Genomic DNA, 16,438 nt, shown 5'->3' on the forward strand with positions numbered 1-16,438 from the left:
GGCGCTATATAAATTAATAAAGTTTGAAGTTCTTTACGGCACTGGAATGATTAACAACAATTTTTTTCTTTTTTCTGTTGGTGTAGGATCTTTGGAACCTCAAAGAACCATTTTTCGTCTTTGTTTTGCTTGGTTTGAAAGGAGTTTGTATTTGGTGTTTAGCAAAAATTATCTTGATTTTCTCAGAGACATCGGTGAAGTATGGAATGAGAATGTTTTTAATTTTGTCCTGAGAGATTTCCTCTGTATTCATCCTGGTATGAGATGTTGCCTTGTTGAAAGACCATTTGGGATACCAGCCGGTTTTCAGAGTCGTCATTATATGGATGACACCTAGGTGAAGGTTAAAACTAACTAGGTGCAAGCTTCAGCAAAAAACTTAAATTCAACATTAAATTTACTAGAGGAGACAAACAACAATTAGCTGGACTATACAGTCATCAAAGGCAAAGAAGGCAACCTGGAAATAGGAATCTACAGGAAACCCACACGTGGATAAATACCTTTTATTTGATTCGGACCACATTCTCCAACACAAACTGGGAGTAATGAAACTTTCAACCAACAAAACAAACCCCACCACTACAGAAGCTAGGAAAAAAGGAAAGGACCATCTCAAGTTGGTTACAAAAACCTGTGGATATCCTAAATGGACTTTCAACAAGACAGCATCTCACACCAGCAAGAATGCAGAGGAAGGCTCTTAGAACAAAAACAAAAATTCTGTCATTCCATACTTCAACAATGTTTCTAGGAAACTCGAGAGATTTTTGCAATACACCAAATAACCCATTTCAAATCAAATGGCACACTGAGATAAAAACTGCTTTTTATACTCTAGATTGTTAGGACTGGCTCCTGACCATAACAAAAAAAAGGGGAGACGAAGATTGTTTTAGCACTTTAATTGCTTGTAACCCTTCCGCTCTCCTTAGTTTGTTTACATTAAAAGTGGGGTCATCTGGACCCCCCAAGACAGTGCGCTGAACTTTTTTTTATCTTTGATTTTTGAGTTTCACTAATGTCCATGACAGACATAAAATCCTGTCCACCTTTGTCATGGAAGAAATCACATATCAATATGTGGTTGGAGTCAACTGGACCCCAAAGAGAGCGGAATTATGAGTAAAGAAAGAAAAAACAAACTAACAGAGTATGCAGATGTAATGTTGTATGTGTGTCTGGGTATGAAGTGTATGATTGCAACATGGAGCAAACCAAAAGAACCAAACAGACGAGTCCTGGCAAGGAGGCAGCTGAGAACCCAGGGCTGCCTCAATTTATTTGGCTGTAGCAGGAAGACCGAATAAAGAGTTCTCCAGAAGTTCTTCCAAGGTGGTTCTCTTGTAGCCAATCACCTGAATCCCAAATACATACACCTGTGCAGGAGGAGAAACAGGGCTGGAACCAGGAACACAGCAATACGGCTCAGGGCCACAACAACACCAAAAGACAGAGACAGCACGCGCTGCAAAGTTCTCCGCCCTACTATCAGTGACTCACTTGACTCATGTCTTGAGAATGTGAGTGTGTATGGGTGTGTTGTTGTGGCCCTGCAATAGACTGGCGACCTGTTCTGGGTACACTCTGCCTTTGCCCATCAGTAGCCCAGTTAGGCTCTGACTCAAGAGGCTAAGAAGTTGAATGAATAGTATTAAATTAAAAACAAAAATTAAAAAGTAAAAAAATGAAGACGCGTACACACACAAACACGCATACAAATATACATTATTTATGTATACATTAACCCCTTCTCGAACCGCCACCTTAACGTGGTAGAGGGGTTTGAGAGCTCGAGTGATCTCAGGAGCTATGCTGTCAGGGGCTTTTGCCCCTGGTAGGGTCTCCCATGGCAGACAGGTCCTGAGTGACAAGCCAGACAAAGTGCAGTTCAGAACCCCTTCATGAGACACATAAACAGAGATCCTGTTACATCGCCGGGATTGGCGTCACCGGGGCCCAACCCTCGAGCCAGGCCTGGGGTTGGGGTTCGGAGGTGAGCGCCTGGTGGCCGGGGCTCCTCCCACAGGCCCCGGTAGGGTCCAACCCGAAGGAGCGACGTGAGATCACCCGCCAGTGGGCCCACCACCTGCAGGAGAGATCTGAAGGGCCGGTGCAATGTGCTTTGGGCAGCAGCCAAAGGCGAGTGCCTCGGACATGGAATTTGGCTTTTGGGACATAGAATGTCACCTCTCTGGGAGGGAAGGAGCCTGAGCTGGTGCAAGAGGTTGAGAGATACCGGCTAGATATAGTCAGGCTCACCTCGACACACAGACTGGGCTCTGAAACTCAGTCCCTCGAGAGAGGTTGGACTCTCTACCACTCTGGAGTTGCCCATGGTAAGAGGCGGCGGGCCGGGGATGGGCTTACTCGTGAGCCCCCGGTTCAGCCACCAAGTGTTGGAGTTCACATCGGTGGAGGAGAGGGTTGTGTCCCTTTGCCTTCGGGTGGGGGACAGGTCTCTGACTATGATTTTGGCTCACGGGGCAAACAGCAGTTCGGAGTACCCAGCCTTTTTGGTGTCTCTTGGAGGGGTACTGGAAAGTCCCCCAAGAGGGGACTCCGTCGTCCTCCTGGGGGACTTCAATGCCCATGTGGGCAATGACAGTGGCACCTGGAGGGGCGTGATTGGTAGGAATGGCCTCCCTGACCTGAACCCGAGTGCAGTTTTGTTGTTGGACTTCTGTGCACGCCACAGTTTGTCCATAACAAACACCATGTTCGAACACAAAGGTGTCCATCAATACACCTGGCATCTGGACACCCTAGGCAGGAAATCAATGATTGACTTTGTAGTCGTTTCAGTTCAGCCTTCCTGGTAAAGTCTATGCCAGGTTACTGGAGAAGAGAGTCCATCCGATAGTTGAACCTCCGATCCAATAACAACAGTGCGGTTTCCGTCCTGGTCGTGGAACAGTGAACCAGCTCTACACCCTCTCCCGGGTATTTGAGGGCTCGTGGGAGTTCGCTCATCCAGTCCATATGTGTTTTGTGGATTTGGAGAAGGCGTTCGACTGCGTTTCCCGTGGTGTCCTGTGGAGGGTGCTATGGGAGTATGGGGTCCCGGGAGCCTTACTGAGGGCTGTACGGTCTCTGTATGACCGAAGCAGGAGCTTGGTTCGCATGGCCGGCAGTAAGTCAGACCAGTTTCCGGTGCATGTTGGACTCCTGCAGGGCTGCCCTTTATCACCTGTTCTGTTCATAGGCTTTATGGACAGAATTTCTAGGCGCAGCCAGGGGCTGGAGGGGATCTGGTTTGGGGACCACAGGATTTCATCTCTGCTTTTTGCAGATGATGTTGTTCTGTTGGCTTCATCGAGCCATGACCTCCAGCATGTATTGGAGCGATTTGCAGCCGAGTCTGAAGCGACTGGGATGAGGGGTCAGCACCGCTAAGTCTGAGGCCATGGTTCTCAACCAGTGAAAGGTGGTTTGCCCTCTCTCGGTGGGTGAAGTGCTCTTTCCTCAGGTGGAGGAGTTTAAATATCTTGGGGTCTTGTTCACGAGTGAGGGAAGATCGGAGCGTGAGATCGACAGGCGGATTGGAGCAACTTGCCACATTTTGCAGTCGCTGCAGCGGTTGTGGTAAAAAGAGAGCTGAGCCAGAAAGCAAAGCTCTCGATTTACCGGTCGATCTTCGTTCCAGTACTCACCTATGGTCATGAACTTTGGGTCATGACCGAAAGAACAAGATCCCGACTACAAGCGGCTGAAATTATTTTTTTCCGGAGGGTGGCTGGGCGCTCCCTTAGAGATAGGGTGAGAAGCTCAGTCACCCGGAGAGAGCTTGGAGTAGAGCCGCTTCTCCTCCGCATCGAGAGGAGCTAGTTGAAATGGCTTGGGCATCTGATCCGGATGCCTCCTGGACGCCTCCCTGGAGAGGTGTTCCGGGCATGTCCCACAGGGCGGAGGCCCCGTGAAAGACCCAGGACACGATGGAGAGACTATGTTGCTCGCTCGCCTAGGAACGCCTCGGGTCCCCCAGAGGAGCTGGAGGAAGTGACTGGGGAGAGGGAAGTCTGGACATCTTTGCTTTGACTGCTGCCCCCGCGACCCGATCCCGGATTAGGGGAAGAAGATGGATGGATGGATGGATGTGTACATTAACATGATACAAATCCATATACATACACATACAAGATAATTAATTCACATACATTGACAATGATTAGAAAAGGCTATTACATTATTCCAGTTGTCATAATCATCATCATCATTAGTAGTAGTAGTAGTATAGTTTTGATTTATAAATCAGTCTCTTTGTCATGTTGAACCAAAAAAATATGTTAAATGGATAGTGCATATTCAGTAGATAGCTCCTGATAACTCCAGAGTTTGCACAGTTTTGCAAATTATGAAACTCATTGAACTTCCTCCACCTCTATACAAACTGTCCCCAAACTCTCACTAACCATAAATCTTATCAAACACCCACATATTAAATGGAGCCTAATAGGTTCATATTGCTGTCAAATTTGCAGGATAATCCAAACCACTCCACGAATCAGTCACAAATTCCTCCATGAATCAGATACAGTCCCATGGTAAAGCCAGGCAAGCAAAGCTACACACATCAACATTTTCTGCTCCCCCTCGACGGTTGATGTCAATTGGCAGTGGAAGGAATAGTAATTAAAAAAAAGCATGATCGGGGAAACGGAGAAGGACAGAACTTTTGGTTTGGATCTTAACTCGGGAAAAATACTGGTTGGACGCTTCTTGTTGTATAATCAATAGGGTGTACCCTATGTCTGACGATAGAAGCTCCGCCCTAACGGGTCCATAGCATTTTTCAATGGACCTACGACCAACAGGGGTCCAGACATGGTACCAGTCGGTCCTGCTTAACAGGCCCAATTTGTAATGGAAGCGCTCAAAGGTCCAGTCTGGACCACTCAGTGGAAATGAGGCACTAGGGTCTGATTCTAAAGTCAACCTTGAGTTCTACGTGTGCATTTCTGTTGTCTGATCTTTTTTAAACTGAACTAAAACAAATTTCAATAATATTGCGCTTAAAATTCTAATCTATCCACGTGTCCTTGTATGATCGACATTTTTCATAGTATGTCCTGAAGGATTTGTGGGAAACTCCAAGGTATGTATGCAGATAATAGACATACATTGCTAGAACTCCTTCAGTAATAATAAAACGATATTCTAAAATAGCAGTCCTCCCAAATCTTCCCAACACTCTATTGAACATCGGCTTTTAATCATTGAGGCTTTAAACTTTTTAATCGTTTGTTTCTCCCCCTCTTGTGTAGACTCTACCAGGCAGCATTAGCAATGCAGTTGCCTACCTGGAGAAACGACTGCCCAGCCTTACAAATCCTTATGCTGTTGCCATGACATCATATGCTCTGGCTAATGAGGGAAAACTAAACCGTGAGATTCTCAACAAGTTCATTTCTCCAGGTGCTGACACAAAAATCACCCAACAAACATCACTCAATGCTGTTGACTCTAGGATTTGTAACTTTGGTCAAGTTTTCTTTTTTTTCAGTTAGAGATTTGCTGTCTGTTTGGGATGTGTCATGATGATGGTTTTGCTCTCATCTCCCAGATTTGTCCCACTGGCCTATTCCTGGAAGGCCCATCTTAACCCTTGAAGCCACAGCTTATGCTCTACTGGCTTTGGTCAAGACCAAGGTGAGCTCATCCTTCATTCCATAGATATAATAGAGAGTAGATGCCGCATCGACCGCTACTTCCTATTGGCGCTGACGAGCCGCGGGGCTGCCATCTTGGACCGGTCGCCCTCTCCACTGGTTGTAATCTGTTTGACAGGAACGACGAAGACTCCTCACGCTTAATCGATCATAACTCGCTGAATACTAAACTGATTTTCAATTTTTTTTCTTTGTTGCAAACATCATACATTTAGCTATGATCCAGTACACATGGGTTGGCATAATTTATCATTTATTCTGGGCTTAACAGTAATAGAAGCAAAAAATAAATAAAAGACTCAGCTTTTTCAATATATATGAACACATACAGACTTATTTTAGAAAGATAAAGAGAAAGATACAAATATAATATATACAATATATTTACAGAATTATAAATCATATATTTTTAGAGAGGGAGATAGAGATAATCAAACTCAGTCTCATATTTCTAATATATAGATAGAAATTAATATAATATACTTGTAGAATTATAAATCATATATACTTATATTAGAAAGAGATACTCAAGCTCAGTTTTTATATTCCTTATATATAGATAGAATATAAATATAATATATGCAATATAGTATACTTATAGAATTATAAATCATATATAGTTTTTAGAGAGAGAGAAACCAGGTGAACAAGAACATGACAAACCATTAAGCCATATTTACAAAATGTTCTTGAAAGTTGGACATAAGCTTAAACCCCTGGAAGAGCACTTCTTTACAGAGCCTCTTCCTTGTGCTTCCTGACAGAATAACGCCATCTTTCAGTCTCACAATCTGACCGGTCCGGTCAAAATCTTCTGGCTTAAAATGTTCACTGCAGAGCACAGACGAGTCAGTTGCAGTGAAGCCTTCTCTCCTTAAGGCCGCTTCCCAATTCTTCCTCACATCTTTTTTGGGAAACCTTGAAATCGAAATTAAATAAAAGAGAGAGAGATTCAGAAGAGTCTACACAAACATGATATACATGATAAAGGAAGTCAATCTTGTTTTCTTCATTCTTCTTACAATTTAATTCCTAGTTTTCAATTTTCTATCTACATTTTTTATTCAATTTTTTCTATTTATTTCATTCTTCAGATTTTTTAGAACCTTTTGTTTTGTCAGCAAAATAAAAATTTCACATTTCTATTGATGATAAACCAAGCAGCTAAAATCATGAGTAAGTTTCTTGGCAAACTATTCTATATTCAGATGTTCAGTTGTTCCTATTTGCAAATCAGTGCGTGAATGTCTGTCGAATATCCAACTAACTTCACCTCAGTAATCAGTGGAGTGGGATGGCAATGAAAGATATTTAATACCAGTTATATTTGTTTTGTTTCTACAGTAGCATTGTTGTGCCATTTTTATGGAATATATGATTTAAAAAGTCTCAAATAGCCTGCATAGCTGAGTGAACAGTAACACCAGCACTAGATGGCTACGTTAGCTGTCAAATAATCCACTGGTGTAGATAACAACACAGTAACAATATAGTCTATTCCCTAAATAAAACCAATAAAAATGTTCAAACTTACCTGTGAAAGGTAATCCCCTGATCCCTGGCTTCAATATTCCGCCGATTTGAGCAGGCATATGCCGCACAATGCTCAGGCATCTTGTGTTTGTCTTCTTTATTTTTATTTGTCTTGGTGACAGGACGACCTGTCCAAGATGGCGGCCGCATTTCCTGCGCTCCAGCAGCCAATGCGGCATCTACTCTCTATATGATATCTATGCTTCATTCAGATAAATATTCTTGTATGTGTTAGTTCACATTTTTAGTAAAAAAAAAAACAAAAAAAACATGCTGCATTTTTAGCAAAACTTTGGATCGAGAAGTAATTAAAGAGGAACTTTTCTTTACTTGAACTGTTCGATAGCTAAGAAAAAAAAACGAGCTGATGGCCTCTTGTGTTTGAGAGATGTTACTGTTACAGTAAAGGGTTATGTAGCTTTATACACATGGGGTGCAAATTTGTAAAACTTTTTAAATTTTCTTAATTTAAGGCCTGAACTTTATTTTTAAGTAAAAGAGAGCAGGTTTACTCAGGAAGTAGAGATCCTAGAACAGGAAAAAGCAGGTCAGAAATCTCCATACTAAAGGGAAAGCGCTGATTAGATCTTTGAGAGAGAGAGTAGAGTTAGCAGGAGCAAAATGAACAAAAGACTGATATTGCTTAGATACTCACTGTTCTACAGGGCAGAATATTCAGCAAAGGGAAAGGAGTCAAAGTCCTTCAGAGGGGAAATAGTCTAGAGAGCTGCCAAGAGGCTTACAACTTTGTGGCAGAAAAGTTTTGGTGAGATGGGGAAAAAAAGAAGCTGAACAGGTGTATATATGATTACAATGTAGACAGGACAGTTACAAGGCAGGGACATAGTGTCGAATATAACAATTTGAACAGATTAAAATCCCCCCCAAAAAAGTGATCTCTGATCGGCACATCTAAAAAAAAACAAAGAATAAGGAAAAATAACATTTTGAGAAAATAAAAGGGAAGTAGTAACACACTCTTGAAAGAATAACAGTTGTTAGGGTGGTTTACAGGAAAGATAGAGCTCATTGTCAGTGAAAATGTATGTTCATTTTTTGGAAGATGTCAGCAAATGATGGAGGGCCCTAGAATAGAGCTTTAGGACACAACTAAATTAACGGGAGAGATTAGGTTTTGAGATGGATCAGCTGAGAATGATCACAGATTGAATGACTGCTAAAATAGAGCAAGACTTGCTATTGATATTAACCAGTATGTGTCAACAATTGCTTGTGTCCTCTATTTTGCCTTCTAGTCATTTGAAGATGCCAGACCTGTTGTGAGATGGTTCAACCAGCAACAGACTGTTGGTGGGGGCTTTGGATCCACCCAGGTAAGGAAAAGTTTGGTACTTTGTACTTTTTGTAACAAACATTAAAAATCCTTGTGGACCTCTGAATCTGTTTTAAATCTTTTTCTTTTAGGCTACAATAATTGTATACCAGGCTATAGCAGAGTACTGGACCAACGCTCAAGAACCAGAGTATGATCTGAAAGTGGATATCTTGTTGCCAGGCAAATCAAAACCTGATAAATATGAATTCAACCGTGACAACAGCTACGCTACAAGAACCTCTAGAGTAAGATCCTGCTGCTGATACAAATTGGTTCCAAAATTTATTCATTTTTCTTTGATTTTTATGACTAATACTGTGTCTGCAGATTAAAGATATAAACAAAGATGTAAAAGTGAAGGCCACCGGATCAGGAGAAGCTGTTGTCAAAGTAAGGATTGAATCAGTTTCTGAGGAAGTTCCAGATTTGTGATTTAAATCTAAATCTAAAATATGACCTGGATGACCCACATGGTTTCCAAAGGTGGGACCAATTCTTTTTGCTCAAGTCTTGATGAAGTCCCAACTCAAACCAGTCAAGACCAACAATTTTCAGCACTGAAGGGGGATCTTTAAATGACTCAGAACGTTAATAGTCAGAGAGCATCATTTGCATATCATATACCCATCCCGTCTCTTGAGAGGGAGAGTAGAGTTAGCAGGAGCAAAGGGAACAAAGTAATGATAAGGGCATTCAGGGAAAGGAGTCAAAGCCCTTCAGAGGGGAAATAGTCTAGAGAGCTGCCAAGAGGCTTACAACTTTGTGGCAGAGAAGTTTTGGTGAGATGGGGCAAAAAAGTAGCTGAACTATATATATATATATATATATATATATATATATATATATATATATATATATATATATATATATATATATATATATATATATATGATTACAATGAAGGGAGGGCAGTCACAAGGCAGGGAGAGAATGCTGAATGTATCAAATTTGTACAGATAAAAATCCCCAAAAAAGAATGTTCTTTTACTTTTAGTAAACTCTGATCAGCACATCTGAAAAAAAAAAGAACAGAAACATTTTGAGAAAACAAAAGGGAAGTAGTAATGCATTCTTGAAAGGATAACAGTTATTATGGTGGTTTACAGAAAAGATAGAGCTCATTGTCAGTAAAAATTGATGTTAAACCAAATGAGGCAATGGCCCTAGAATAGAGCCAGAGGGGGAGACGGCGGGAAGCCTACTGACAATAACGGTTGAGGACATCACAGTACCCCTATGAAGAAATAAATTAAAACTAAAGCTGAACTCCAGGAAGCCCACAGCTGAGCTTGGGGCCCCAGCTTCGCTACTGTTTGCTCTTGTCCAGTTTGTTGACAGTATATGAGAGGACCCAGATCCCTACCTGCAGCAGCAGCTAGGTCATTTGTTTTGGGCAATGAAAATGTCTAAATCACCTGGGACCAGTCTGATTACGATAAGCTGTAACGTTAACAAAGACTTTAAAGTGTCATTGATTTAAGACAGCTAGTTCCTATGCCAATAAGCTAGCATCTGCTTTCATTCAGAACTTAGTGGTCTTTGTGCAACTTCAAGACAAAGTTGGTTGTTGTTGAGTCTCTGTGGATTAAGTTCAAACTGCATGTTTTGCAAACTACAAACCATTTTTGTTGAGAACCTCATAACTTTTATACTGGAATGTAATAGCACCACCAAACAGGTATTGGTGCTTTAATTGACAGATTGTCTCATTGTTCGTCCTGCAATTTGATTGGTTGGATGTGTCTGATAAAAACCAACATGGACATAATTTGAATGGATCTTGTGCCAACAGGGCACATTACAAAGTCCTTTACATAGAAGCAAATAAAATACTCATGAAAAATGCAGTATTTAAAAACAGAAACACACAAAGAAAGCGGGAAATGTACACAAAATTAGCATCTCTCCTTCCCCAGGTTCCTCTCTTTACCCACCTAGTTACCCCTGTAAAATCCTTATGCCAAAATTAAATAAATGCTTAAAAACTGCAGCTAAGGAAACAGTCTGGCTTGGTATTGCTGGGGGAGGAATTCGGCCTAAGCCATGTGACTCAATTACTCACTTCTGCTGGTTTCCATGAAGACTTCACCAATAAAATGTATTTATTTTCAGGGTTAAAACACAGTAACCAGAAAACACCTCTGTCTCCTTTAAACAACTTAGACTTTTACATTAAACTTCATGTAATATCTGAAAAATTATCATGAAGAAGGTGTACTTGCTTGAACAGAAGTCCTAAGTGTAAACTTCAAAAGTTGATCTCATGTATTGCAATCTGTTTAAAACACAGAATTTTAAGATGGTAAGAGTGACATCTATTTTAATCAGGCTTCTTTTTTAAACCCGCAGTGCTGAACTCAAAATGAGGTCTTCTCTATTCCGTCTCCTACCAGATCCAAACATTTCATGTATTACTTGCTTTGGTTACTATGTACATTTATCTTGCTTGTACAGATGGTGTCCTTGTACTATGCTCTACCTCAAGAAAAGGAAAGTGACTGCCAAAAGTTTGATGTATCCGTGCAGCTGCTTCCAGGTAACTTTGTTTCTGTAGTTTTAATGTTTCACTTTTTTTAATCATATGAGATGTTTTTTTTCCTACAGATAAGAATATTGGAGATACAAAGGTCTACAAGCTTCAGATAGAGGTTTTGTAAGTATACCAGTCCCATTATTTTTGATCTGCTCCAATTCTCTTCAGTTTCTTCAAAGTGCTCTCATGTGCAGATACAAGGACAGCGAACGTGATGCCACCATGTCCATCTTAGACATCGGTTTGCTTACGGGCTTCACTCCCAACCAGGATGACCTAAAAGCTGTAAGAGTGTAAATCAGTTCAGGATTCGATTAAACAAATGCTCTAAACCAATAATGACTTGTACTTTCGTCTACAGCTGTCTGAAGGGCATGCCCGCATCATTAGCAAGTTCGAAATGGATACAGCTCTTTCAGAAAAAGGCTCCCTCATCATCTACCTGGATAAGGTTTGACTCCAGGCTCCTTCTCACCAATGTCTATGTTTTCTGAATCTTCCAGGAATTTTGTAAGGCTTTTGAGTTATTAATTCTTGGCTTAGACAAGGGCTGCATGTTGGCGCAGTGGTTAGCGCTCTTGCCTCACAGCGAGAAGGCCCTGGTTCGAATCCCGGCTGGGACCTTTCTGTGTGGAGTTTGCATGTTCTCCCAGTGCATGCGTGGGTTTTCACCGGGGACTCCGGCTTCCTCCCACCGTCCAAAAACATGCTTCATAGGTTAATTGGTTACTCTGAAATTGCCCCTAGGTGTGTCTGTGAGAGTGAATGTGTGTGTGATTGAGGCCCTGCGACAGACTGGCGACCTGTCCTGGGTGATACCTGCCTTCGTCCATCAGTAGCCGGGATAGGCTCCGGCACCCCGCGACCCCGAAAGGGAAGAAGCGGCAAAGAAGATGGATGGATGGATGGCTTAGACAATTGTGGACTAACTATAAGAAGTTTGTTTGACTCAAGGAGCAAGGAGACAGTGACTTAGTTTTGATTACAGTTACTGTATATACTAGGTTAAACAAAACAAACAAAAAAAACGTTTTGTATGGACCCTCTAGCATTTATCATTTGTTGATTTCCATCCACAAAATCACAAGAAGAAAATAAAAATCCAAACCCTTCCAGAGATCAATGAAGATCCATGTACAATCCAAGTGTAGTCAAATGGTATAAAGCACAGCTGGGAAAGGAAATATGCTATCAGTGATTTAGTTGAGAAAGGGCAGAGTAACTTTGCTGGCTGTGAGAAGCTCTTGGATATTTCTAAAAAAAAAAAAAAGAGGGCCAGAGCGCCTTATATTCTGAAGTACTTTATAAATTGGTTAATTTTGATTTTTCATACAGGTGTGAAAGAGATTTTGTAATGTTCTAAATTGGACAACCCAAACTAAAAGCACACACAACCACTTCCGGTTATGCGAAGGTGCGCATTTCCAACACGGAGGATGACGTCAGCGCTCTGTGTGCCAAGGTGAACACACTGGAAGCGAAAGGAAAAGCTCTGGAGGAAAAAGTCTTGGATTTGGAATAAAGATCTAGACGGAACAACTTGAGACTTGTCAACTTACCAGAGGGGGCGGAAGGACAGGATCCCCGTATGTTCTTGGAAAAGAGGCTCCCAGAAGCGCTCGGTACAGAAAAGCTTCAAGCTCCGCTGATTATAGAAAGAGCGCACCGAATCGGACCGCGGAGGGACGGCGACGCTCCAGCTCGCACTCTCATCATGAGATTCCTCAACTACAAGGACAAGCTGGCTGTTGTCTCCGCTGCGCGGGCCAAAAAGGTTGTTCGTTACAAGGAGCAGCGAGTTCGGTTTTACCCGGACCTGGCGGCGGGAGTACACCAGCTTCAAAAACAATTCGATTCAGTTCGAGAGGATCTGCGCAAACTGGGGATAAAGCACAGAGTGATACACCCGGCAAAATTACTGGTGACTTACAAGGGTAAGACTCGCACTTTTAAAACATCGGTGGAGGCTCGAAAGTTTCTGAAGAAGATCCAGAAAAACTCTGAATGAAAGTGACAATCCAATTTTTTTTTTTTTTTTCGGTTGTAAGAAACAGTTATGTGTGAAACTTGGTAGCATAGTGAAATTATTTTCAGTCAAAGCAGCGGCTAGCAGCGGCTTTTATGTTTGGACTGAGTGACGTGGACAGACTGCTCCTCATGGAAAGAGGTTTAGACATCAGCTATGGCGGGAGACACAAAGTGGGGGGATGGAAACCCATTAAGTGGGGCAAATGGGATTATGGGTGTTCAGGTTTGTTGTGTTGGATGTGTTCTCTGATATCCAGGTTAGTTAGGCTTCTCTTAAAAAAAGTTCATTGTGTTATGCAGCAGTTTCGCAACATCTCGAAAATACTTTTATATATTTTTGGTTTGTTTGTTTGCTCAAAATATAATTTAAAATGCAAGGAGTAGATATAAGGTTGTAACATGGAACTGCAGGGGATTACAACGTTTCAAAAAGGTCAAAAAAGTAATTCATAAGATAAAAGATATGGATTCCAAAATAGTGTTTCTTCAAGAGACACACCTTCTGGAAGAGGATGAAAAAAGAATTAGACGAAGGTGGTGAGGGAGTGTATTTACCTCAGCATTTTCTTCCCGAGCAAGAGGAGTGATGACTCTTATTCATGAATCTGTTCCTTTCCATGTAAGTAATGTTATTAAAGACAAGAGGGGCAGATACTTAATAATACAAGGGTCGATATTGTTAGAAAAACTAAATTTGGTTAATATTTATGGTCCCAATTCTGACGATTTTAAGTTTTATGCCGACCTGTTTCTCTCGCTTTCAGCGCTTCCAGGACAAAATATAATCGCTGGAGACTTTAATTGTACCTTGTATCCAAGCTGGGATAGATCCACTGGAACAGATCAAACCCATAACAACTGTAGACTGGGCATCCTGAGATCCATGAAAGAACTAAAACTGCTAGATATCTGGAGAGAATTGAATCAGGAAACCAAGGCATATTCATGCTATTCGCAACATTTCAAACATATTCACGCATAGATTATTTCTTAATTTCCTCAGAATTGATGTCCAAAATCCACAAATGTACATACGACAATATTGTAATATCGGATCATGCTCCATGCTCCTTAATATACCGGGATGAAAAAATATCCAGCGATCCCCCTAGATGGCGATTTCACCACAAATGGCTTCAGGAGGAACAGTTTGTTAAATACCTTGGCTAACAAATAGAAGACTTTTTCTACTTCAACAAAGATCAAACTTCAGCCTGTGTTAGATGGGATGCCTTTAAGGCGTTCCTTAGAGGGAAAATAATTAGCTACACAAGCTATAAAAATAAGAAAGAAAAACGGGATCTTTCACAATTAGAAAACAAAATAAAATGCACACAACACAAAGTTTTTGAAAAGAAGGATCCAGAAGTAGAAAAAAGGGTTATTACTCCTAAGACCAGAATATGACAAACAGTCCAGTAAAAGGGCTGCATCGAGTATGTTAAGATTAAAACAAACATTCTATGAACAAGGAGACAAGGCTGAGAAATGATTAGGATAGCAAATTAAACAACTGTGAACTAAAACCTCTATCACATCAATTACAAAAAATGGAAAAAACGCAGTAAATCCGAAGGATATCAATGACGCTTTCAGAGAGTACTGCCAGAAACTCTATGATGCACAAGGGAACTGCAATGTAAAAAAATATTTAAAAGAAGAAAACCATTTTTTACTGTTTAGCCCAATCTAGGGTAATCAGCTCTTTGTGCCAGGAAGATTGGATGCAACATTTAAAATGCGGGCATCCAAAGGACTTAAAACAATTAATAATCTGTACCCATAACAGTCAAACACTTTTATGTCCTTTGGGGAACTAAAATCTACCTTCAATCTTGACAAAAAACACTACTTTAAATATCTTCAATTAAGAAGTTTTGTGAGCACAAACCAAAAGTATCTTATCAAAGTAGAGCAGCAGAGCAGCCACACCTGAGGCAGCAGAGCAGCCACACCTGGCTCAGCACGCTACGGCGGACGACGGCACACTGTTCGGCAAGCAGCGACTACCGAGCCCGGAAAGCCCTCCTAACCCGGACCGCTATTCCCGGTGAGCGTAAACCAGCGCTTGTTGTTGTAGCATGACGCCTTCTTCCTCTTCGGCTCCCAGCCCTCTTTCCTGCCCCACTTGTCATATGTTTAGTCAGGATCCCGCCTTATTTAATGAAGACAGTGGTCGTTGTGTTAACTGTAGTCTGATCTCAGACCTGTTATCCAGGCTCGAACAGCTGGAAGCGCGTCTTAGCTCAATGGAAGCTAAACCAGCTAGCCATGTTGTTGTCACTCGGAGTGCTAGCTGCGCTAGCAAAGCTGACTTAGATAGCATCCCACCGCCCTCTCAGCAGCCGGAGATTCCCCAGGATGAGTTTGTACCGGTGGGGAAAAGGCATAGAGCTAAACCTAAGCCCGCAGAGCGCCCGGAGCTCCCTGTACGGAACAGATTTTCTCCCCTCAGTAACGCACCAACTGAACCGAAAACCCTGGTCATCGGCTCCTCCGAGGTCAGACACGTAAAGCTAAAGGGAGCTACAGTTAGATGTTACCCGGGAGCCAGAGTTGGTGACATCGAAGGAAACCTCCGAATGTTAGCCCAGAGTAAGGCGAGGTTCCGTCGGGTCGTAATTCACGCAGGTGGCAACGACGCCCGACGAAGACAATCAGAGATTCTTAAACTAAACGTAGAATCGGTGTGTAAACTGGCTAAATCTGTGTCAGACACAGTAGTTTTCTCTGGTCCTCTCCCAAACGTGGTCAGTGATGAAATGTACAGCCGCTTTTCATCTTTTAACCGCTGGCTAGCTAAATGGTGCCCAGAAAATGGCGTTAGCTTTGTGGATAACTGGAGCATGTTTTGGGGAAAGCCCGGCCTCATGCGCAGAGATGGCATTCATCCCAGTTTGGACGGAGCGGCTCTTCTGTCCAGAAACATTTCTGCTAGCTTTAGCCATGCAGCCTGACAACTCAGAGAGGAGACCCGGGGAGAGAGCAGTAGTTTAAAACTCTCCCCTGAGCGGCCTTTAGCACCGATGCTAACCCCAAACAGGGCTAGCCCAGCAGCTACTAGTATTAGCTTATGTGCTGGTAGGCAAATGAACAGAATGAATCACAGTAACAAAAATTATGATGTCATTAAATGTGGGCTACTAAACATTAGATCAATTTCCTCAAAGTCCCTATTAGTTAATGAATTGATTAATGATAATAAACTTAACCTGCTAGCTCTAACAGAAACCTGGCTAAAACAGGATGATTATGTTCGGCTAAATGAAGCAACCCCCCCTAGCTATAATAACTATCAGAAATCCAGGATTACTGGGAAAGGAGGTGGGTTAGCAGTAA

At 41.9% G+C, this 16,438-nt stretch overlaps 1 protein-coding gene across 4 annotated transcripts in view; it reads left to right on the top strand.

Moving 5' to 3' along the window:
* LOC112137456 (complement C3) overlaps positions 1 to 16,438 on the top strand; it is a 217,125-nt gene that overhangs the window by 174,646 nt on the left and 26,041 nt on the right. For all 4 annotated transcript variants that reach the window (XM_024259794.2, XM_036211616.1, XM_036211617.1 and 1 more), the window contains exons 30-38: positions 5,265 to 5,415; positions 5,564 to 5,649; positions 8,459 to 8,536; positions 8,628 to 8,783; positions 8,866 to 8,928; positions 10,993 to 11,074; positions 11,143 to 11,191; positions 11,266 to 11,356; positions 11,433 to 11,522. In XM_024259794.2, the coding sequence (XP_024115562.2) occupies positions 5,265 to 5,415; positions 5,564 to 5,649; positions 8,459 to 8,536; positions 8,628 to 8,783; positions 8,866 to 8,928; positions 10,993 to 11,074; positions 11,143 to 11,191; positions 11,266 to 11,356; positions 11,433 to 11,522 (846 nt within the window). The remainder of the gene's footprint in view (positions 1 to 5,264; positions 5,416 to 5,563; positions 5,650 to 8,458; positions 8,537 to 8,627; positions 8,784 to 8,865; positions 8,929 to 10,992; positions 11,075 to 11,142; positions 11,192 to 11,265; positions 11,357 to 11,432; positions 11,523 to 16,438) is intronic.

The sequence above is a fragment of the Oryzias melastigma genome, linkage group LG1 (assembly GCF_002922805.2).
Source record: "Oryzias melastigma strain HK-1 linkage group LG1, ASM292280v2, whole genome shotgun sequence".
NCBI lineage: Eukaryota > Metazoa > Chordata > Actinopteri > Beloniformes > Adrianichthyidae > Oryzias > Oryzias melastigma.